At 34.0% G+C, this 25,024-nt stretch overlaps 2 protein-coding genes across 3 annotated transcripts in view; one reads left to right on the top strand and one right to left on the bottom strand.

Moving 5' to 3' along the window:
* LOC138945051 (outer dynein arm-docking complex subunit 4) overlaps positions 1-483 on the top strand; it is a 6,416-nt gene extending 5,933 nt beyond the window's left edge. The window contains exon 4 of the mRNA XM_070316234.1: positions 83-483. Within this exon, the coding sequence (XP_070172335.1) occupies positions 83-444 (362 nt within the window). The 3' untranslated portion in view covers positions 445-483. The remainder of the gene's footprint in view (positions 1-82) is intronic.
* Positions 1-25,024, bottom strand: part of LOC138931925 (uncharacterized) — a 93,988-nt gene that overhangs the window by 22,165 nt on the left and 46,799 nt on the right. The gene's annotated exons all lie outside the window — the stretch shown is intronic.

Raw genomic sequence — 25,024 nt, 5'->3', positions numbered from 1 at the left:
AAGCAGTGGTATCAACGCAGAGTACTTGGACAGTGCGAGATCTTTCAGAAGCAATCAACGCAGAGTACTGAGTCTCGTACAGATGTTTCAAGTCGAGGCATGCTCGACGATGAACTGGCGGAATTTTTATCACGGGAATCACATACGACCTTCAGAACGTGTTACATAGAATCCAAGCATTTCATCGACGACGAAGAGAAAACATCGCCCTCTTTAAAACAATCAATTGAAGAGTGTTCTAGTAACGTCGAGACAAATGGCGGACGAGTTGAATGCAAGACAATCAGGATCACGAAATCCTGCGAGAATGAAGGGTGTACCTTTGACTTTGACAGAACAGGTCAAGACGTTCGAATCTCGCATGGATCTCGTAGAAAACAGGACAACGAAGAAGAATCTTTTGTTCGTGAGGCATTTTTCGATTCAGTATCCGTTCAAAGCTGAACTCCCTAAAACTAAGGAGGAGAGTTTAAAATTTCGTTATGATAAGAGAGAAGAATAGGAAAGAGAAGGCAAAAAGACGCAGTTACAACCACGATAAAAAATCTTAAATTTCTATTTCATTTAATGTAATCTTTAAAATTCACGATATAATAAATCAAAGATGAAGCGAGAAGGCGCAATTTGTGACTTGCTATCAATGAATTGTGACAGCGCGTTGATTGCGTATTTTTTTTTTTTTTTTTCATATTCACGAACCGCATCTGATTGCATAGTGTCCACCCGATGTTTGCGTCGAATCACATTTTATTTACTGTTTCGAGATGTATCGTTCGTATCATTATGCCTCAACGAGCGTCGAATGAATTACCAGGCAATATTAATGATTGCGATAAATAACTTTTTCTCGATATATGTGTCTTTGAAACAGTACAAATTTGACAGTAAAATTTGATAACTAAATAAATTCAGCTGATAATATAACGTAGTAAATAATCTCTATAAAAATTGTCATGTTTTTTTCTTTTATTTCTTTATCTGTTTGCAATGACGGTAAATTATTAGTTCGAACTCTTTCATAGAAATTGGAAATAAATAAAAAAGAACTTTATTGAAAACAATTAATATTTATCTGTTATAATTGTATGTCATAGGATAAAATTATAAATATCTCATTGACATTTTCCCATAATATTAGTTTTACTAGCTTTTCTTAGAAAAAAAGTCTTTATATACTCAGAGACAAAGTTTTTAAAGAGATTACTTCACATCGTGCGACTGTTGCAAACGCATCTGAGATTGATATTTTATAAAAACTCGGCTATGTAAAATGACCGTGATGATACGATAAACAAATCGCTCATGGGTAGATACACGCGCCGCCAAAATTCAATCAAATTCGATGTCAAAGGGTGTAGCGGCATGGAAAGTATCAACCTTGAAGAGCAATCCACGCGTGTAGACGTGACAGCTCGCCGGCGTAGCATGGTAAAATATGAAAGAACGGCAGAAAAATACGGGAAAGAAGAGAGAGAAAAGAGCGCGGGATTCTCAAAGCTACCTGTTGAGCTACTTATGTGTTCTCAGCAGAGGCCTCTTTGTCGAGCTGCCAAGATAGCGAGGGAAATAAATTGTGACACACGACAACTTATAATGTGCGGAATCACGATTGTAACCTTCCAATCGTTGTTTTAGGTTGCGGCTGCAAAAATGCGAATTTCAAAGTATCGTATAACGAGCTAATTATTTTCAAATTAGATTGAAAGACCTCGAATCTAGTTACGGGATATAAAGTAGATTTCTAGCATTATATGTACTTTTATCGCGCGAAAATGTCTCTGTTATTGCAATACAAGTAAAAAATAATTTTGTAGTATAAAAGGTATAAAAAGTATAAAACAATAAGTATAAAAGGTATAAAACAATAAGTATAAAATAATCTAAGATAAAATAAGACTTCTTGAAAATTATAAGTAAATTAAAATTTAATAATATTAAATCTCTTAGAGAAAAAGATACGAATGTGAATAATTATGAAATAATTACATAAAATTGCAATGAAACTAAAAAATCGAAAAATATTACAAAAAAAATGATAGATAGATAGATGAAGAGAGAGAGAGAGAGAGAGAGAGAGAGAGAGAGAGAGAGAGAGAGAGAGAGAGAGAGAGAGGAAGATAGAGGAAATTTACTGCAAAAAAATTGTCATCAAAAATGAGGATGGCGGTTCTGGGACATCTCGTATGTCTTTCGCTTGTATAAAACTTTATTTCTGAGTCTGGAAAATATGGAAAAAAGCAGATAATAAAGAAAGAAAGAATGAGAAAGAATCCATTTTGTAGACAAGAAATATCTTTGTTACTCAACTCGTACATACAGTGAAAATAACATCTCGGTTTTCACGTGACTCGTTCTGTCTAAGTGTCTGAGAAAAAAGAAATATTAAATTGTACGAACAAAATGGAGCAATTGTTATTTCTTTTAGTTATCGCAGGAATTATTTCGAAAAGTAATAAATAAACGCAAAAAATTTGTTTGTAAAATCCTCTTATCTATATTTGAGGTTAAAGCGATTCTCTACAAGTTGTAACAAATATTGTATACCTAAACATACAAGTAAGGAAAAGTATTTAATATCTGCGAAAGTAAACTTACTGCTACGTGCCACGGCAGAACGATGACGGAAAACATTTAAGTATGAGGCGAAGTACGAGGCAAATGTGAGTAGTGGAAACGAAAAATAATTTGTATAAAAAAAATATGGACTATTCTTTTGCCTCTCATTTTTACTCAAAAAAATATAAACACCTTTATTTTCTCCCAAAAATATTTTATTCGCACAATTTGCTGTGTAAAATTTAACTCGATCGTCCTTGATCGCGGATAAATGCGCACACACGTACCGACCATAGAAACCACCAATAGTTTCGTTTAATGCGATCCTATTCAAGAGTGTCAACAAATTACTTGAAAAGGGCAACCTCTCTGTCGAGAGGGTTCCCATTTTCCACTCACCTCACCTTCACTCGCTAGGTTCGTTAATTCAACAGTACGATAGATCCTCATCAAGTTTGGCTGCTTCATTTTAAGTGTGGGATCTAATCAACTGATTTTTCTTCGCAAGCGCTTCCCTTTGAATTTCATCGCAGCGAATACGGCAACACGAGATAATTTGATGAGAAAAAGGGACTATACTCGGCTTCATTTCGCAAACGCGGTTAAGACCGCCTCTCCAACTTTAACTCTTGCAACTCCGAGAGATACGTTTTCTTACACAGTTTCACGAACAGAAATTCCGAGTTTCTTGTTAACTCGTTCAGACGGAATTTAATCATACTCGTAAAAAAAACCAATGAACGTGTATTGTGCATTAAAACCTCGAAAGAAAAGATATTATAGCATTATATCTTTTTGTCTGCTGCGAATTTTGTAAAATTCATTTAAACAAAACGATTCGATAATGTAACGTGACGTTAAAAATAATTAAATAATTACTGACAAATATCTAAAGTTTTCGAGAATTAAATACAATGCCATTGTTATCATCATTACTCAGCCGTTTTGAGCGTAATTTTATCGATCAACATTATAAATGCACAACAATAAATGTATTCTATACGTCAAATTAACAGTGTATTTTAGCTGTAATATATTTTTTATTCATCAATGTTGTGCACAAGTTACAATATAGATTTACAAAAATGTTACTACAATTCTTCTTGTAACCTCATTTTTATTTCGATATATCGCAAAACGAGTTTTTGTATCAGTCGTATTTCATTATCAAAATATCAACTATGCGCATTCAAAACTATTTTTACTTTCTATTTTATTATTATTTTTTTTTTATTTCCACCATATGAACGATGGTTATAATGCAAGTATTACAGATGGATATTATATGTAACGGGTTTTACATTTTTCGTATACAAATTTTTGAAGCATTCTAGATATTCGATTATTAGTATAATAGAAATAATGCAAAATGGAGTAAAAAAAATCGCTGTTTTATTCTCAAGATTTTTATAAAATATAACAATAAAATATGTAATCACATGCATTGCTTATACAATACCATATCACATTACGAAGTAAATAAATAATATATAAATATAACATGTGTAAATTAATAATCCCATGAGAGTTTTTTCAAGGTATGTATTAAAAGTATTAAAAGATTATCACTATTGCCGCGAATACAGATTAAATGGATCACAAAAACAGAAACAATAGTTCGAATAATTCATCCGTGGTTTCTATGCCAGCTTTTCGAAATGTTACCTACTGCTTTTATCTACGACTTCCACGGGGAAGATAGAAAACTTCACGGTAGCTAAATCGATTTTTTTGACGATGCGCCGGTCGCCGAGCGCATGCTACAACTTCGATAAAACGAAGAAAGGTAAAATCCGCGCGGAAACAGGCTGCCTTATGTTAGTAGTAACGTGAACAAAGTGATACGATTACATGGCATTCATTTTTATCATTGCTCTATCCAATAATTCAATTAAAGGTTTTAGTCGATGCATTATAGAAGATAGCAGATACTATTATATTTTAATAGGAATATTGTGAAGAAAAAGATAATAGGGGTTGTTTATAAATCATGTTAGCTAAAACGAGTAAAAAAAATACGACATTGTCAGATATTCTTTACTCGCGATTCTCAGGCATTTCAAAAAATAATGCATTAATTTTAATAAGCTTTACGAAAAAGCGACGTAAGGAAAATCTTCTTTACTATAATCATAAATCAGAGTTTTCAGTAATGCACTGTGAGTAACGGTCTACAGACAATTATTCTTATCACATAAAACACTCCAGGCACTGTAGAAAAGTGTAAAAAAGCAGTTTTATTGACCTATTGTTAATTAAGTGACGTCAATAAAACGATCGTTGCTATCGGTGCTAATTATATCTTCTTTGTGCGTTTAAAAGTGCTTTGATTTTTCATATTGAGAGACAGTAATTAAAAGTTGTTTTCATGTGAATTAATATTAAGTTCAATTTTCAAATTATTTCGCTACAATCTTTGCGCATTTGCATTCACAGTTTGTAGTGAAAAATATATAAATGATCGGGGTCGTTCGATCCGTTTTCCAGTTTAAACAAATACGCGGATAACGCGACAAAGTCTCTTCAAACGTGATTGTTGAATGTGATGTTATGATTTGTATAGCTTTTGTGTGAAATAATATCGTTAGAAGAAAATATCAATAATCATATTCGAGATTTATAAAAGTTTATATATAAAATCTATATAGAGTCTATATTATAAAAAAACCTCTTTCTCTTTTTTATAAAACCTATGTTAAAACCTATAAAAAGATAAAAAAATCTATTATATAACTTATATTAAAATTTCGTAGAAAAAATAGAGGAGACGAAGAAGCATTCGTCATTTTAAATCAAATTTCGCTATTAGTAGAAAGATGAGAACGATTAATTTAGTTTGATTCTTTTGCGGGTAAGCGAGAATTGGCGAAAGAGTCATCAAAGCGATCGGTTGAATCCCCGTGGCTCATTGCTTTTAAAAATATAAATGGACTCGCAGTCAGAATGAGATTCATTGTTGATCGTGTTAAACGACTTGTACGTTATAGTTGCCGCGGAGAAGTTGTCGTGGAGAATCGCCGGATAATCGACGCGATTCAAATTAAGATCGCAAGAAACGCTCTTCCTCGCGCCGCAATGGATCGTAAAAGTGTAATATTGATGAACGAATCAAATCGGAAAAGCGCGATGAATCTCGATCGGGGCGATTTGATAATTATTCATGAGCTGCTACAAGATGGAATTGCATTCGGTATGCAAATATGCCGCAAAACTCTCGGAATTGCGGAAAATTTATAGATTCAAAGTACGATCTTCATGTAACCGTAGTGCTCAAAATTAATTCGCCGCAATATGAAAGTTTGATTAATAATATCTCCAAATAATATTTTATAGTTGAATTTCGTCAATTATTTTTTTTCGTATTTTACATATACAAATATATTCAATCATAGTTATTGTTTCATTTTTTTGTAACAATTTATATATATATTTCATATAACAGGGTGTCCGGTAAAGATTGTGCCAACGCTCGTGAGAGGGTAGAGCACAGTAAACTGAACAGAAAAGTCCTGTAACATTTTTCTCTATAACGCTTAATAAAGGAGATATTATTGAGTAAAGTTTGGTCAATCAGCGTCGACTTTTAGCTGGACGCACGTCGGTGAACCGCCCATCTGGTAGTTACGTCGCCGTAGCGACAAAGCGCTCACGCACACTACCAGGCGCCCGGCTAAAGATCGGAGCTGATTGGCAGACTTTATTCAATAATAACTTCTTTATTAAGTGTTATAGAAAAAAATGTTATAGGACTTTTCTGTCCAGTTTACTGTGCTCTATCTGTACATATATATATATATATATATATATATATATATATATATATATATATACACAGGGTGTATATATCGGTAAAGATTGTGCCAACGCTCGTGAGCAGGTAGAGCACAATAAACTGAACAGAAAAGTCCTGTAACATTTTTTTCTATAACGCTTAATAAATAAATTATTATTGAGTAAAGTTTGCCAATCAGCGCCGACCTTCAGCCGTGTGCCTAATAGTGTGCGTGAACGCTCCGTCACTACGGCGCACACTATCAAACGGGTGGATCACCGACGTGCGTCCGGTTAAAAGTCGGAGCTGATTGGCAGACTTTATTCAATAATAACTCCTTTATTAAGCGTTATAGAAAAAAATGTTACAGGACTTTTCTGTTCAGTTTACTGTGCTCTACCCGCTCACGAGCGTTAGCACAATCTTTACCGGACATCTTGTATATATATATATCTTTTATTTATATATGTATATTTATATATATACATATATATTTATATATTACTATTAAACAGAATACTCTCAATAATTTTGCAATTTTTTTATCAAGTATCTAAAAATTAAAATAATTTGAAATTACATCATTCTTTGTAGTTTTTACACTTTTCACCTTTTGAAGATAACAATTATTACATGACAATCGATTGTAATGCTGTTAATTTTCGTCATCTTCGTTAATCGCTCAGTCAAACCGTTAATCTATCTCCTCGCTAATGCACGAAGAGTTTCTCTTTTAGGGCGGCAGTGATTTGCAGGAATCCAAACTATGTATACGAACTACTTTCGATATGGGTTGATCGACCGCTTGAGCAAAGTGCTCCTCTGAACGAGCCGGCTCTCTCCGTTCGTAAAATAGTCACCGAACAATTTGTCCCTCTTACTGTATTTAAATAAAAATCGAGCGAACAGACAAAATTGAACAAAAATGTTCGCGCGACGTGTCGCGTCGCGAAAAATTGTATTATAGCCAAAACGTTGAAAAAATTCTGAATATTTGAATAACTCTTGCAAACAGAGCTATAGATATTCGAATATCTCGAATAGATTTAAATCTCTAGCGTATTTGAAATGCTCGATTATCAAATATTTATACTATTTGTTATAGTCCAAATATTTTGAAATGTAAAATATTATTTCTCATTTTTAGAATATTTTTACATGAAATGCGTTCATCTTATATCCTGAAATGCATTGTTCTTTAGAAAAATCCACATTATTGTATCTTTCCGCACATTGCTCGCGTATACAGATACCTCGTACAAATTGGTATCATTAAAAGACGCAGCAACAATTTCTCAAAATGTCATCTTAGAAATACATGTGGGTAATGATCTTTCATTTTCTTCAAAGAGCTATATGCAATGTGTACTCCGTGCTCGAAGACGTCCAGCGTTTCTTGATAATGGGAGATGTTTGTCGGGATTTATGAGGATGTACGGAGTGAGAAGGGGGAGAATGTCTCGCCGTCGTCGTTTCTTCGATAGAAGAGAAAGATCAGCAAAGTAAGTAGGAAGAAACTTGCCAACTCGATATCGTCGGAAAATTCGGCAACGAGAATGCCTCGTTTCTTGCGCGTCTGATATTTGCTTGATCCTGTCAGGCCTAGATATAAACGCGACAGGTTTCTTGTTACATTTCCAAACAATCTTTTATATATATTGATTTATTCATAATCCTTGCCTTGCGGCTTAGGATGACTTTCGGTTTACATCTTTGCATTTTTACATTTTTACATTTTAACACTTTTACACACATTACCATAAATTTAATTAAATTAAAATAACACATTGCAACATTATAACATTAGAACATTAAACATTAAAAATATTAAGATATTAAAATATTTGAAACATAAAATGTACTTGTAAATCTTGGTTTGAAATCAAACTCGAAATCATAAGTTCAAAATTAAAATCAGAATCGCACACACAAACCCGAAATACAAAATTTTTAATATTTTTAACATTTCAAACCCAAAGTAAATTGAAAACTGTTAATCTTTAGCTATTTATTGCTATCTCTTTTTAATCTTTTTAATCTTTTTAATCTATCTAACCTTCTTCCATTCCTTGTTTCTTTCCTCTTTCCTGTTCGATCTTTCTCATTACTTCTAATCTTTTTTCTTCCTCACTAAGAAATTCGTCAATTCGTATTTCACTCCTTGTCACCTGGCATTTCCTTAGCATATGTGTTATACTCTCTTCCTCTATATCTTACTATTAAACATCTATCATTTCTTTTCTTCTTCTCGTGTAAGTATTTTGGCAAATCCTCAGTAATTATGTCTTTATACGCGTATTGTTATATCTCGATTTATTTATTTTCTTCTGTCTCTTTCTCTGCCTTTACCTTAATTATGGCGGAGCGAAAGAAATAGATATTTGTGTTAGAATATGGAATATAGACCGTATAACTGTTTTTATGTGCACGTGTTAAATGCATTTTTGTGCCGAAAGTTTTTCTTTGCAAATGCTGCACGGTATATCGGCCGGATACCAGATAAAATTCAAATAACGTTGATAATCCGTTTCATTCCGGTAAAGACATCTATCCGGTAAAGAAATCAGGGCATCCGCGTGCATCATTAAAGATCGCAAGAGAAGAGCTAACGAATTCCGGTTGGCTGGCAGATTCAATCGCATTAAAGATTTATTTACCAGCGTCTTGCAACCATTCGACTGCGCATCATCAAGTGAGATAAGAAGTTGAATAATGCGCATTCGATTTAAAGTAGGCATGATCATGTCGTGAAATTTATAAAATTCATTTGTACGATTTAAAATCGAAAGGGGAGGAGAGGCGAGGAGATAGCTACAAAAGCGAAACTAATTTTGTAGAAATAAGAATTCTGCAATGAAAAATAGAAAAAAGATCAAGTTACTCTCGCGTATGCAAAACTTAATTCCTATTAATGCTGTCGATATTGAGCGCTTATTAGAGTTGATAAATTTGAAAAATATCGGTCAGAAGGTAACCAGCGATAACCGACTTTTGCGGATGGTGAAGAGAGAAAAATGCGCGTGTTCAGCGCGAAACAAGTGAAAATCAATAATAATTTTCCCCGAAAGAAATCAGTATTGGCTGAAAATCTCGAGGCCGAAGATTGGCTTTAAAAAGAAATACAAAGAGCAGACGGAAGCGCTGCGAGAGTTATTCCGTTAGCGTTCCACCGTGAAGAGAACAAGAGCCGAGCGGGGAAAACATGAAATAAATTGCAATGCCGATGATCCCTTGCGAGATTTTCAATCGCCATTAGTCGAGACGGAAACTGATATTGCTCATACTTCGAAAAAAACTTCAGCATTGGCAATGATTGAAATAATGTATGATAAAATACGAAAAGCAAAAACGCAACACGAGCAGAATAATGCGTCGATCTTTATTTGTGCGTAATTTGATACGATATTTAATATACAATATCTTACAGCAATTGCCGAAACGTCAGTTATCAGATTATTAATCACGTCATATAGAGATCGACTGTTTTTTATACTGCAGTAATTACGGTAATACGCGCGCACGTTACGCTGACTTATACAAATTGTTCAAACGTCATCGTTAATTTCGCGACGATCTAATAAGTCATATATCATCATCGGACGCAATTTGCGTTCTCGAACGCATTGTATCGTTCCGCGAAGCGTATATTCGGATATTTCAATATTTTATCCCGACATACAATGCGCACTATTTGCAATGCAAAATGTCGGTATTCAAAGTTTCCCTCGCACATGGCTTGTTCGATCCATCGAGAATACTATCAATAGATACGAAACGTCACTTTTGTAAGGGCGATCAATCTCATGTGTAATACTTCAATGGCGCACAAACATTATTCTCTCTCTCTCTCTCTCTATCTCTTAGAGAGTGTCGTATCTTCAATTTAATATTTACATAAACATCGGCGTATACATAGGAAATTATTCACGCTTCGAAGAATACGTATCTTTGTGAATAACGCGTGTTTCCTTTGTATCTATTTGTAAAAATAGATCGACCAGAGTTGATACTGCCGTTCCGTCAGGGAAGGATCGGAAAATGCGAAAAACGAAGAACCGGAAGATGACGAGATATCTTGTACCGATTCTAAACGTTCCAACAATCGTTTACGAATTGAAAACCGTCATCGATGATTCGAATATGGCAAAAAGATAGTGCTAACGCTCGAAATATCATTCCGCGAAGATCATTGTTTCCCTGCGAAAATTATTAATATATTCAACATAAACTAGTTTAGATAATTTAAATTGTGATGCAAACATATCTGTAAAAAATAAATATATAAATGTAAATAAAGAAAAAATTGTATTGTTATCTGGAAATCAAATATTATTTTGTAAATGTTAATAACTGTTTTGTAAAATAAGATATCGTTATTTAATCAAATTCCAAGATTTTAATAAACATAATAAACTATTATAATATGTATTATGAAAGTATATATCGAATATTATGTAACTATTATCCACAATAAATTGTTCGAAATACAGCTGTATATATATATATATATTCTATCCAAAATTGCCTTTCATTTATCGACTAATAATAAAAATACGATATCGCTATCAAAAATATCGCATCGCTGGAAACGCGACTCGATTTTCGTAAAATTCTATCTGTATTCTTTTCTGTACTTATGCATTCGCTTTATGCATCTAAAATATTTTCTTAGCAAGAAGAGACTCGTATAGCCAAGATTATATTGCTTTCCAACATATTCCGATCAATCCCTCGCATTTTTACTTTGAGCATAAATCCTTCATTACCGCTAACAATATGCATTTATTTCAGTGAATGTACCTAGAGATATATATTGTATACAATACGTGTGTTCGGATATATTTCCTAAAATGTAAATATGTCAAATATGTTAATAATTGATAATATTAATATTAATATATAATATAATAATAAATGTATACACAGGGTGTTCCGGAACAATAAAATGACGTCCATAAAATGACGTATTCCTGATACAATTCTAAGATGATTTTTCCTTTACCAAAATATGAATTGAAGCGTAATTTTTGAGTTATAAGCAAAAATAGTTAGCAAATCACGTGTCGAGTACAGAAGGCAGGCAGGAGCGGCGCGGCGCGCCGCAGTTCACCGTTCGACGTGTGATTACCACTGCATAAGTCGCTAACTATTTTATCTTATAACATAAAATTATGCTTTATATGAAATTTTCATAAAGAAGAAAATCTCTTAGAATTATGTCAGGAATACATATTTCTTAAAATAATGTCACTTTAACAAAAGTTGTTTCGGATCGCCGGTCATCGGACGCTACAATCAGCTGATTGCTACACGTGATGTGTGTATAGCGGAGTGTGTGCGTAAAAGAAAGAAAGAGACAGAGACAGAGATAGAGATAGAGAGAGAGAGAGAGAGAGAGAGAGGGGGGGGAGGGAAGGAGGGAGGGAGGGAGATAGGGTGAGAGGGAGAGAGGGAGAGGGAGAGGGAGGGAGGGAGGGAGGGAGGAAGAGAGAGAGGGGGGGAGAGGGAGAGACAGACAGACGTTTATACACATGCGCGCACGTACGCATACACTTTTTTTCTCGCTCTTTTTCTCTCTTTTTCACAAATATTGTGTTATAAGATAAAATAGTTAACGACTCATGCGGTGGTAATCACACGCCGGACGGTCAGCTGCGGCGCGGCGCGCCGCTCCTGCCTGCCTTCTGTACTCGACGCGTGATTTGCTATCTATTTTTGTTTATAACTCCAAAATTACGCTTCAATTCAAATTTTGGTAAAGGAAAAATCGTCTTAGAATTGTATCAGGAATACGTCATTTTACGGACGGAAGATTGTTCCGGAACATTCTGTATAATGTTCAGTGTGTCGCATTTAATCTTTTCATTTAATATGTCGTAATATTTCCGTCCCATTACATTATTCTGAAAACATGCACAAAACAAAAACTTCTTAAATCGAGCTTCTTCCGTTTCAATAAGAGAATCCAATTTGCGCATACATCTCAATTTTTTAAATCATTCAGCAAAAATACTTAAAGAAGATATCTAAAATTATGTATTAGAAAAAATAAAAATAAAAATAAAACTTGTGCAATAAAATGAGCAAGTATGAGCGCATCCTGGACAGTCACAAGAGAATTCTGACGGGAGATTATGTAACGGAAACCGGCATATATTCTACAGAGACATGTATTACATTAAATTCAACTATTCCAAGGCATTAGATGATGATATATGTTATATGCTTTTAACGAACGTGTTTCAAAATACTTTGAAAATTACATAATCCGCAACGTACCGTCATTTTTGTCGCTTCGCAGCTTCAATTATTCCTTTATTATCCCACGGCAAGTCACCGTTCTTTATTCTACCATTCTACGTCGTGTACGTAGAAAATATTACTATTAATAAAGACGACGCGATATCTGTGAACTATGATAAACAATCGCTCCAACGCGCGAACGGATATTAATAAAATGCATGGTATAACATGGAAAAGGCGAAAAAGAAGATATAAGAGCATCGATCCGTGATTATGGTCGTTTACGCGTGTCAGGTTCAGTTTACGTGACATGTGCACTACCCCTTGCAACGTAAAGTTTTGAAATACGTATCTCCGCTTTTAATATGCACTTACATATTCTAATGGATCGGGCTATACGTATAAAGTTTACCAAGTTCAAACCTGACGTGTAACTCTTTGCGGAGAACTATAAGTTTGCACTCGGTATGCAAATAAATGATCATATAAATAAAATACGCGTTCGTAGTCTGTGATCCTTTAAAAACATTGTTACTAAATGTAATTTGTTTAAATAATACAAGTTAACAAATTTTATTCTAATTTTATCTTGTTATCATTCCTCTCATATCTGGAAAATTCACACGAACCAAAGGAAATAAGAGCCAAAGGAATAGTATTCGCATTAAAATTCACATTGCGAATGGAAATTGCTCAAAATGAGTTAAAGAGCTGCGCGCGCATCGACCCGTTTTGAAACTTAATGTAATTTTGTTATATATTTAATTTAGCAGGCGCAAATTCAATTTATGAATATTGTATGCCTTCGTGTCTGTGTTTCGGATTTAGCGAAATAATCGATGGGTCGCACAATCTCTAAAATAGTTTCTCGGATTTCTACGCATTTCTCAAATAAAATCTTCTATTGTTAAAATTTTAGCAGAGTCGAAAATTTTTTCAAAATTGTCCTCTCTCCAAATGTTTCCTTTCTAAATATAAATATTATAGATAATATCCGTTTTTTTAATAAATCTGTCAAGAAGCAACAAGATAAAAAAAAATCGATTTGTATTTATACATTTTATAAATTTTATTACTCAATTATACAACTTTTGTTTTAATGAAACATGTTTTTCTAACGTTTAATCTCTTACATTTGCAAAACCGCATTTCTTTATAAAAAAGAGACCTCACGGAGAAGGACTGATGTTTTGTAACGGCAAAAGTCTCATATAATGCGTGACGCGTAATTCGTTTGTAGACGTGTCCACATTGCGTGCTATTTTCGAACTTTATGATAAATTACTATTATAAAATATACGGTCTCGCACAGCCGCGGCATGAGGATAAGATGTTTTATGTGCCGTATGACACGTCGGCGCTCTCATATCTTCCGGACGGAAACGTCGCCGTAGAACAATTTTTTTTGTGTCTAGCGTCGGTTTTGTATGAAAGCTGCGAGAGACGCGTTATTCCAGAAAAATACTTTTTTATCGCTAAAACAAATTCTTAACGATATCAAGGGGGAAAATTTGATTCAATTTGCCCAAGTCAGTAACTAAAGCATGATTGGATAATTGTGTAATCGACACATTGCCTAAATGACCAATTATCCGGCCAAATTGTATGGAGACAAACGGTCTATTGTGTATAATCGCAATTACGATTCAGCTTATTTGAAAAAATATAATTTACCTATGCGAACATTCTATCTCGCTTTTGACATCGACAGACCGGATCTGTATTTACATTCGTAATTAATTAACGTTATAGGGAAAAAAGTGCAATCGTCTTTTTAAGGTTATTTACTGATCAATTAACTAATGTTGTAAATACGTCAATATTAAAATTAACGTATTTATATAAGGAAAATAATAAATGTATTTTATAATATTTATAAAGTTTACATGACTTTCTGTTCAAAACCATTGAAAATACGGTATTATTATATTACAAAATTATGAAATATTGTTTGATATTAATATAATTGAATTTGATGTGCATGTTTATTTATGTCTAAAATCATTATTTATTTAATATTTCATGAAAAATGTTACTGCGCGCAACATTTCAAAACTTTACAAAAAGATAGTTCATACTTCAGTCGCTAGTTCATTTATTAGCCGCTATGCGACGCGCGATGCGCCCCATCTCGTATTTGAGTTTCAGTCATGAGAAAGCTTGCAAAGAACAACTGGCAGGTGATCAAAAATGTAATTATTCCTATGCAATTCCAATATAGGGAATTCAGATATTAGACTGATAGTTTAGAAATTAGATAGATAAATATCCGGAAAAGTTAAAATCATCTGTTTATATATATATAAACAGATGATTTTAACTTTTCCGGATATTTATCTATATGTATTTATATGTATTATCGATATGTATTTATATAAATCATATTTATTACATTTGTAATTCCATTAATATATTTTATAATAATTCTATGTTTATTATTCTATTTGATAAAGAGTTAAAAATGCGATAGATCTGTACTATTGAAAGATCGGTAAATTTTGAGAAGTAGCCAAAGATTCACCAATTTTATACGTCATCTTATATTAGAGAAATGTCGTCATTTTATCGTCATAGATATGACGTCAACGGTCTGTTACTTAGGACCGTCATTTTAACATCACTTATATATCGTTTCAAAGGTGATTTTGACGTAACCAGCGACTAAAAAACAATGTTATAATGACGACACCTTGCTACCTGGGAAGGTAGTGATTTAAATTACAGTAATGAAAATTACAATAATGGATTTCAACGAGAAAAGTAGATTACTGTCATAAATTCTTTTCTCCCGTTCTGCACACGGGCGAGCTTGAAATGTTGAAATATTTTTCCACAAAGAGATATGAGGAACGCGCGGTATTGTGGAAGTGAGTACGACACCTGTAACGTTTCTACAACGTTAAACTTTTATATAATTGTCATATGAAATATCGTTAAAAAGAGACAATAGTTTATTCAATGTATAATATATATCATACGAGATTATAATGAAGTTGAACTCGGTCATCAATGATGCCGTTGGGAAATATCGTTCGATTAATCATATTCCAGCGTTTCGATTACATCAATCGTGGTCATAATTATGTAGTTTCAGGCGGTTCGGGATTTATGCGACCGCTGTCTGTCACGTAGAGATGGAAATGATCTAGCCGCCCAAGCTGGCGAGGTCTCGTCTGCCATTCGCGGAACACGCAATGCTACGAACGGCACCCACGCCTCTGTCTCCTCCAGGGTGCAGGTGAGTATTGATCGTCGCGAAAGTGCAGCAGGGACGAGCAGCAGGCGAAGAAGCGAACGAGCGTAAACAGACTGAAGAGATATATGGAGGACGGGAATAAACGTGTAAGAACAATCGGAAGAGGAAAACTTGGGGAAAAAGGAAGGGAGGAAAAGATACGACAATAGACGAATTGTTTGCCGGTTAGTTAGAAATCTGGACCGGTCTCTGGCCAATACCTGCCGACTTGGAGGAATGGAGCAACAAGCAATCTGTAGATCTCGAGAGAGACTATTAAACCATCGTGTAGTTCGTCCAGAGTGATCTGTCACATACTGTCCAAAACGTCTGTAACGTATATTAGGGCTTGTAAAAGTCTCGATATTTATTGAGTAGATGTCCATTTCCAGATGTCTTCTTAAAACATACCGGACCTAGATGCGTACATATATAGCATTCGTGAAAAAAGGAAAAAAACATTGAGTGATAACATCAGCAAGCATTCGATTATTTATCTCGTATAATTCTTACTTATCTTTAATTATTATTAGATGTAACACTTGCATATATTAAGTTAGGTTAGGTCATAGGATGAATTATATTCATCACCGATTTTCTTTAATAGTTTATTTTTTTATTTTATTCTATTTTTTTTATATTGGATGATATACATATATACATATATACATATACTATGGACATGTATATTATAATTTGTGTACAACACTGTACGCCGGCAGTCATAAAAGCTTCAATAGTTGCTAGCTAGATAGTTTTCGTGCTAATGCATCATGTCTATTTACATGAAGCTTTTATGACTGCCAGCACACAGTGTTGCGCAAAAATTACGAGATAATTCATTGAATTTTTTGCCCCGAAGGTATCCGCTGTACGCGGATTTAATCGGTATAATTGGCGTTTGAATCCAATTTTCAACACTGCTGCAGATACAGAAAAAAAAGAACTTTATGCCAATGTTTACTTCGCGTAAATAAATAGAGGCATTATAAAACCATATTACAAAGCAATTTATTGCAGTTGTAGATGATTTTCTTATATTTTCAAGAGAAATTTTCTTTAATTTTAAATGCTATACTTTCTCAATGCGAACTTTTATTCGCCGAAAGTCTGGAATATAAGCGTATACGATATATATTCTTATTTAATACGAGAGATGGAATCATTCAATTTCGGTATTCCGGCTAACCGATAATTCGCTCGTGCATATATCCCACTATCTTCGATTCCGCTGGTGGTGCATTACGCTAAATTGCATACATGATGAATACAATTCAGACTGGCGCATGATCGATGTGCCGCTCCTTTCTTCTTCTTCTCTGATATGGCTGGGAGACTTTCCGAAAGGAATTGTCTATACACCATTAACTAGGTATAGGTATTAGATAGGTTAATATATGATAAACTAATATAGGTATTGGATAGGATTAATATATGATAAACCAATATAGGCATTATATAGGATAATGTGTGAAAACCTCTTTTTGAGTCATATGGGAGGATGAGACCCGAGCGGAATCGAACCTGGAATCTTTCGATTACCAGCCTGCGACTCTACGCCCGGCGCCACGCATCGTCCCCATGTGCCGTTCCTGCCTTTGTACCCTTGAGACTGTGAAAGACGAGGTCGTTGACGATCGCCTGTTGCTCCCATTCGCGATACGACTTGGTGCAACAGAGTCGGAAGCTGTTCGCAAATCAACCTGCAGTCACGCGATGCTTTGTCTCACATTTGCGTCTCTACAATTACTATGTAGTGGTAATGTGAAAAGCATCGGGGAGTATGTATGCCCAAAGGGGAAGAAAAAAATAAGTACATTTGCGAATCCCTCAGGAGTCTGCAATTGCAAACACTATTGTCGAGATGCCTAAATAAGATATAAAACAAACACATTTCTTTTTCTTTTCACAGACATACATATAATATGACGTTTACGAAAAAATTATATTTATCGAAAAAAATGATTTAATCTTTACGCAGCAGCAAAATTACTTTACGTAAATCCAAGGTTCTTACAAAATTCCATAAGTTTTGTATAACATAATAAAATTCAGCTCCAAACATTATCTCAGAGAAATGAAAAGTTTGACAATTTTTTTGTTTTTTACGTGACATTGAATTATACTCGTTGAAGAATTTGATTATAAGTATCTATAGAAAGGAAAACTAATTGTAAGGGTTAAGCTGTAACAGAAAGTTGCGACGTTAATGCCATGGGAGGATAAAGGCTGCCGCAACTTATTATCGAAAACGACGGAGTCAAATAATGAATCGTGTCGAGGCCAAAATGGGATATAGGGTGACGAAAAAAACGATCGCGGAGAAAGAAGGGCGAAAAGTCGGTCAAAGGGTATCCGGGAATTGCATTTTTCTTTTGTAAGCGCAGAAGTAGCGGGTTCAATCGAAAGGAAAGTTAATTTGCTTGTTTATTTTCGATAGTCAATTCAAACTTTTTGTTTTGTATTTCGTTATATATTTTAACAATATCTTCAAAGTTATCGATTAAAATAGTAATCGATTAAAAGCTCGCGAAGTAAGATTACGACAACAATTTATTGTCTAAGAGAGAGAGAGAGAGAGAGAGAGAGAGAGAGAGAGAGAGAGAGAGAGAGAAGAGAGAGAGAGAGAGAGAGAGAAATGTGTATATATATACATAGCTTAAAATTAAAAATATACATAATTCTAAGATACAAAGAGTATAATAATAAGAGAATATTATTATAATATTATTATGTAGTAATATAATATTATATTGTATAGTAAGATAATATTATTATATAATAAGAGAATAATAGTATATATTATATAGATATATAACAAGCTTATACGATGAGACGTGTTTCTCTCTCTCTCTCTCTCTCTCTCTCTCTTTCTCTCTCTCTCTCTCTCTTAGCAAATTAATTCGAAAAAATTTTAACCAATAAAAAAGTTTTCTCTTTCCCGTGTTGAATTTCATATTTTCATGTAATATACTTTATCCGGGGAATTGCGTGGATGGAATTGTGCAAAATGAAAGTAGAATTATTTAAGCAATAATAATGTTGAGGTTACTATGCGGGCTTATATCGCCGTGATTAATTTCTCACGACAAAACTAATTTAACTTGGGCTTATAGTTCGCGAATAAACGATACGCGACGCCTTCGGTTATGGGCCACGTTGTGTTGTTGGAGTAAGTTACAACTGCGACACGCTGTAACTGCCAACGGTGTCTCTAATTGTAATGTGTCAAGGTCATGGATATGCTGCTCGGCGACCTCAAGAAACTTGGCGTTGCTTAAAGTTGAAGCTTTAACGGCCGTAAAGGCGTATGCGTAAATGTTTCTCTGTGACAGTGTATAGGCGGGATACACGTGTCGAAGCGATGCGGATTCAATTAATATTTGATGGATTAATAACGGGCTGTTTACATTTAAATGCGATAATATGCCAACGAAGTAAAGCTAGGAAAAAATTACGACACGATGAAAAATATGATAGCGAATTATGAGTTATATCGAGCGCACAGTTATCTTTTGTAATATTATTTTATGCAGCAGTTATATATGTAAAGCAACTTTATTCCATTCAGTTCTTCTTCAACCGCGCGAGGATTGACAAGGCGACTTTTCATGAAACAAGAGACAACGCGCGGGACGCGCTGAACGCGCATGCAATCTCCATTTAAATTCGACCTGTTTCTTGTTAAGAAAATAAGGATTATAGTTTTTCCACTTTAACGTTTCGGTATTTAAGCAGATTTACATAATAAACCTTGAATAACGTTTAAAGTTACTTATTTTGACGAAGGATTAAAGACAAAATCCTGCATTAGTCTAAAAATTTAATAATATAATGTAATAATATAACATATGTGTGAAGATTTTATATAAATAAATATAAACTTTAATATTATAAAAGTTGTCATAATATTTAAAAAAAAATGTATATACGCGCTCAGCTCTTTTATTTATAAAACGCACATATGATCTTTCCACTCCTTTACATGCTTATAATAGCAAAACTCTTAGCACATACCCTCCTTGATCTTTTTCTCAAGAGAAACTCGACTCTATTTTATTATAGGAATTCAGCGACTGAAATCTGATAAATTTGCAACATCATCCCGTATGAAGTTACGCGTGTCGTCGCTAATAATTATATGATATGTAATAAAGCCATACACATGGAACGAATTGATTTTGCTTTCTCTCTCTCTCTCTCTCTCTCTCTCTCTCTCTCTCTCTCTGTTTCTTTCTCTCTCTCTAATCGTACTATAATTTGTGAATTATCTAGTTCGGAGAACAAGTATTTCCCGGTTATGTTTGTAAATCATGAAAATTCATTTCAGACATTTATAATGAATCACGTTAATGTCGCTTGCGGTTCAAGGCCGAGTATACCGGATGTTTCAAAAGTGGTGAAACTTTAATTCGAAAAGTGATTGAAGATTCAAAAATAAGAAAAAAGTTGGTATAAACATAGGTCCGGAAATGCGTTGTTTTCGCGTTATCGCCATTTTTATATCGAAATTTCCAATTATCTTGCTCTCAAATTTTTTTCAAAATTGTACGAAGAGATGATTTTGTATTTGTTTGTTTTATTTTACTTATTATTTCGTTTTCACTTATTATTTTATTTGTATTTTTTTAGTTATGATTTTTTTATCCTGGGTAATGCTAAAGCACCTAACCTAACCCGTAACTTTTATTTGACTTTAATTATGTTATAAAATCTCGAAGACAACGCATTTTCAGAACTATGTTCATACTAACTTTTTTTCTTGTTTTTAGATCCCCAATCATCTCTCAATTCTACTTTTAAAACACCTTGTATATCTATACGAATGCTTCATTCGCGAATCTGCTCGAGCATAATTGTCGGCTCGCAATAATCGGTCGAATCAGATACGGTCTCGTTTCTCGTTGCTATCATCACCGCTCGCCTGATATCGCATCTCCGAGTTCAATCGACCCGAATCGATCTTTATCGTGTTTGTTCGACGCAGCCTTGTTTCTATTCGTAATTCTAACCGGGTAATTGCGGTCTCTCTCTATCTCTTTCTCCCCCGTGTTAAAAGGATTATCTACGCGCATTTTCACGTTCACGCGAGTAACACGGCGGGTTATACGTTAATCGATGTAAAGGCCCATCTACATAGAACGCAACACGCCAGACGCAGCTCGCAGGCTATTCATAGTTAGTTCTTATATTTAAGATCGTCTTAAGCACAATCTTAATATATCCTAAACCAATCACAGAGCCGTATTAGCATCTTAAGATATTACTTAAGGCGGTCTTAAATATAAGAACTGATTATGAATACCGGCCTGCAAGCTGCGTCTGGCGTGTTGCGTCCTATGTAGACGAGCCTTAACGCTCGTTGAAAAAACTTGATAGACCTAGAAACAATTTTTTCTAAGCGGTCATCGTGCAAGATCATTATTAGTCGCAACTATCTGATTTTTAACGTCAAGTCTCATAATATATTTTTTAAAATTCTATTGTAATTTTCAAGTTATATCTATTACAACCATTAATATCAATGCATCAAATAATTGCGATAAATTATTTATGTAACTTTTCCACGATTTTAGTTAAGTTTATGTATATACAGGGTGTCCCAGATCACCCGTACACCCCTTTTCTTTCAAAAATTAAGCATTTTAGAGAAAAATATTTTGAACAAAAATTATATGGTTTTGAGGGGAACATAAGATGGTGTCATTGGTTTAACCTTGGACGGCATCGTTAAGGTGAAGTCAAGGACACCTTTAATTTCTTAAACGGAACCCCCTATTTTTTATTGCATATTCTTGTAGCTTATCTCGAGAGCTTTTCAAAACATTATAATAAAGTATTTTTTTTAAGTACTTTTTGAGTTATTTTATATTTTAATCTGACATATTTTGATATAAAAAATAAAATATTTCGTAAAATATTCAGTTTTCAATAATCTTACCGTAATACTTTTATGTACAGAATAATGAGACAAATCAATTAGTGCCAAAAAAAACAAATAATTATTTAAAAAAATACATTGTAAATAATTTTCTTAAAAACAATTATTTTTTTATACTAATTGATTTGTCTTGTTATTCTGTACATAAAAGTATTACGGTAAGATTATCGAAAACTGAATATTTTACGAGATATTTAATTTTTTATATCAAAATATATCAAATTAAAATATAAAATAACTCAAAAAGTACTTTATGAAAAAATACTTTATTATAGTGTTTTGGAAAGCTTTCGACATAAGCTATAAGAATATGTAATAAAAAATAGGGGGTTCCATTTAAGAAATTAAAGGTGTCTTTGACTTGACCTTAACGATGCCATCTAATTATAAGGTCAAACCAATAACACCATCTTATGTTCCCCTCAAAACCAATTTTTGTTCAAAACGTTTTTTTCTAAAATGCTTAGTTTTTGAAAGAAAAGGGGTGTACGGGTGGTCTAGAATACCCTGTATATTGTTTCAAAAAGATATGTAAAACGGAATTAACTAATTCTCTTATTTTCGAAATTTTTCTTGCAATTATCATTTTCTCTTTTATCGATTAATCTTTTTTCGGTTCAGCCATTGTGTAAAATCTTAGACTTTGCGGAAAGTATTTGTTAGCTATTTCAAACTAATCCCATTCTCATTCAATTGGAATCATAGAATTCGCAAAGATAATAATCGTGTCGATCTTTCCGAGCATTAAGCCTCCAATGAACAGTAACTATGATTATGTGTATGTGAACATATTCCACATTCGCATCGGATGGTCCTGAAATTCATTGAACGGCAAATGTAATTCTACGGGCAAATCATCGCGCAAGGGAAATATCGTTCCCTTGAATATTTCGCGAAGAGTATCTTCGTCCCTCCCGGATATCCACTCCGTTGTAATCCGGATGCGCTTCAGATGTAGACGTCGCATTTATTCTCGTTTTCAACATGTTAGAAGTTATTTGAAAATCCATTTTCCGCGCAGAAACGTAGGAACGGAATGCGATAAACAGATAGCCCTTATTCCTCGCTTCGTTTCCGCTGCCAAGTTCGCTGTGCATTCTGCGTATAATTTGTAAATTTTCCTCATTTTTCCTCATTTTTATGATTAAATAAAGCTATATTTATAATATATATATATATATATATATATATATATGTATTTCTCTAATAGTATAAAAAAATCTGAATAATTTAAATATCTCGTTAATGTATGTGATTTAATTTAGATATTATTCTTAAAATTGCGCGAAGAAATAGAATAATATTTTGTTTTTGATAAATTTCTTTTTAATTATCTTAAAAACATATTTCCAAAAATCATTTCTCAGCAGTCATGTACCCTCGGTCGGCGTTAGCGCAAAATATCAAATTTTTTTTTTTTTTTTAACTAATTGACACTCCGATATTGTCTCGTTAATTTCGAAATGCTGTTCGTTATCCGACGCTCGATGCACGCGAGGTTTATTATCGGTCGTGATACAATATCCGCAGATAGAACGGCATGGTAGCAGAACGTCACGCGTAGCTCGTATTAGCAAAGTTTGCAAATTACTGATTACGATTCGCTCGTTGCATTTGCGCTGCAGATAATATGCACTCGGCCGGCTAAACGCGAAGCATATGACCTCGACTTTTAATGGGCACCGTCGCTATACCGATCCGAGGATAACCATAGTCCACTGGGCAAAACCAATGTCTCTGAAAGTTTGTCGCATGTAAACAAACTACGAGTGTGTGGCGCGCGCATGTAGTCGGATATTGCAGTTTACACGAAATGTGGAGCATTACTTTAATGGTTGCAATGTTTACACACACAACACACACACACACACACACATACAGTTATGTAGTATAATCTCTGGAAATCAGAGAGATATATATTTTCAGCGCAATTTACGCAATAAAATCTCGAGATATACGATAATCTTTCTTATAATTCTTCACAGTTGCGGGAGAATGCAACATGTATCGAGGTGAATATTTTATTCGACAGAATTTTAAACGAATCATTTTAAATAAATAAACTCGGAATATGTACCTACATAATTTACTGTCAATCGATTCTCTTAACGTGTATTGTAGTAGTAATAATTTATAAAGCACAAAATTGCAACGTATGCTGCATACGAAATGGACATTCGATTGAAAAAATTTTCTTTTAATCGATTCTCGTAATGTATATCGCGATCACGAGCGTAATTATTAATACTGTTAATGGAAGCGACCCAGTTTTGCCATGATTAATGTGAGTTACGAGCGACGCTTCGTTTAGATTAATTGGATTCCTTCAGAAAGGGATGAGGTGAGATCGTCGTCACATCGTGTAACGGCCAGATCATAGTCCAAGAATTCGGCATGTCGATATATCATACTTATCCAGGAGTTGATAGTCGAGCTCAAGCCTGCTCATAATCTATCTTCAGTTGCGGTTACGAATTTCGTGGGTCATGTTGAATACGTGCACAGATTAGCGCCGCGTATCATATTTCAGGTGTTGGCCAACTGGTCAAAAACAGGCGGACGAGTTAAGAAGGATTCTCCTTGAGTTGGTTCTACGATCAGTCACTCGGCTGATTGCACGGCAGATTATTCACTTATCTAACTATCTCTTTCCTCGTTTCCTTCCCTTCCTCAAGCCGTTGGCCTTAGCCAACCGCGTTCTCATTAAGCCTCGATGCATTATATAACGAATATAATCAAGTTTGTAGAAAAAAAACTCCGATGAAAACGCGCGTCTATCAGTGACCTTTATTGGACAAGCTTCGTTACACGACGGCATTTTTATTTATAGCTGATCTATCTTTCCACGCGTTGCGATGCTCGATGATAATGCATGCATTGAGTGATCCTTTATGATGTGATTAAACACAAACGATTTATTCGACGATACAAATACATTGTTTCACTTGTTCTCGTGTATACATTTACATGGTATTTTCAGTGCGTTTGCGCACATCAATGCCATCAAAATATGTAAAATAAAATTTTAAAATTATGCAAAAGTATTCAAATCATATATTCTACGTGTCACACATATGAAGTTCAAAGTATTACAAAAATCAGAGTATTTCGTAAATCGTAAACCATATGCTTTTTTAAAATACTTGTTTTAAATACTTTTACATAATATACTATTTTTGTATTTATATGTTTTCTATAGTAGAAAAATTTATAAAAACTAATAAATAACAGATAAAGGGAAAAGTAGGATAAAACTGGGTATTTTTTTGGATTTCGT

This window comes from Polyergus mexicanus, unplaced genomic scaffold, assembly GCF_030449975.1.
Source record: "Polyergus mexicanus isolate NDT 795.1 unplaced genomic scaffold, iyPolMexi1.0 SCAF_3, whole genome shotgun sequence".
NCBI classification, from domain to species: Eukaryota; Metazoa; Arthropoda; class Insecta; order Hymenoptera; family Formicidae; genus Polyergus; species Polyergus mexicanus.
The sequence above is the reverse complement of the archived record's forward strand: the minus strand, read 5'-3'. Positions and strand labels throughout refer to the sequence as shown.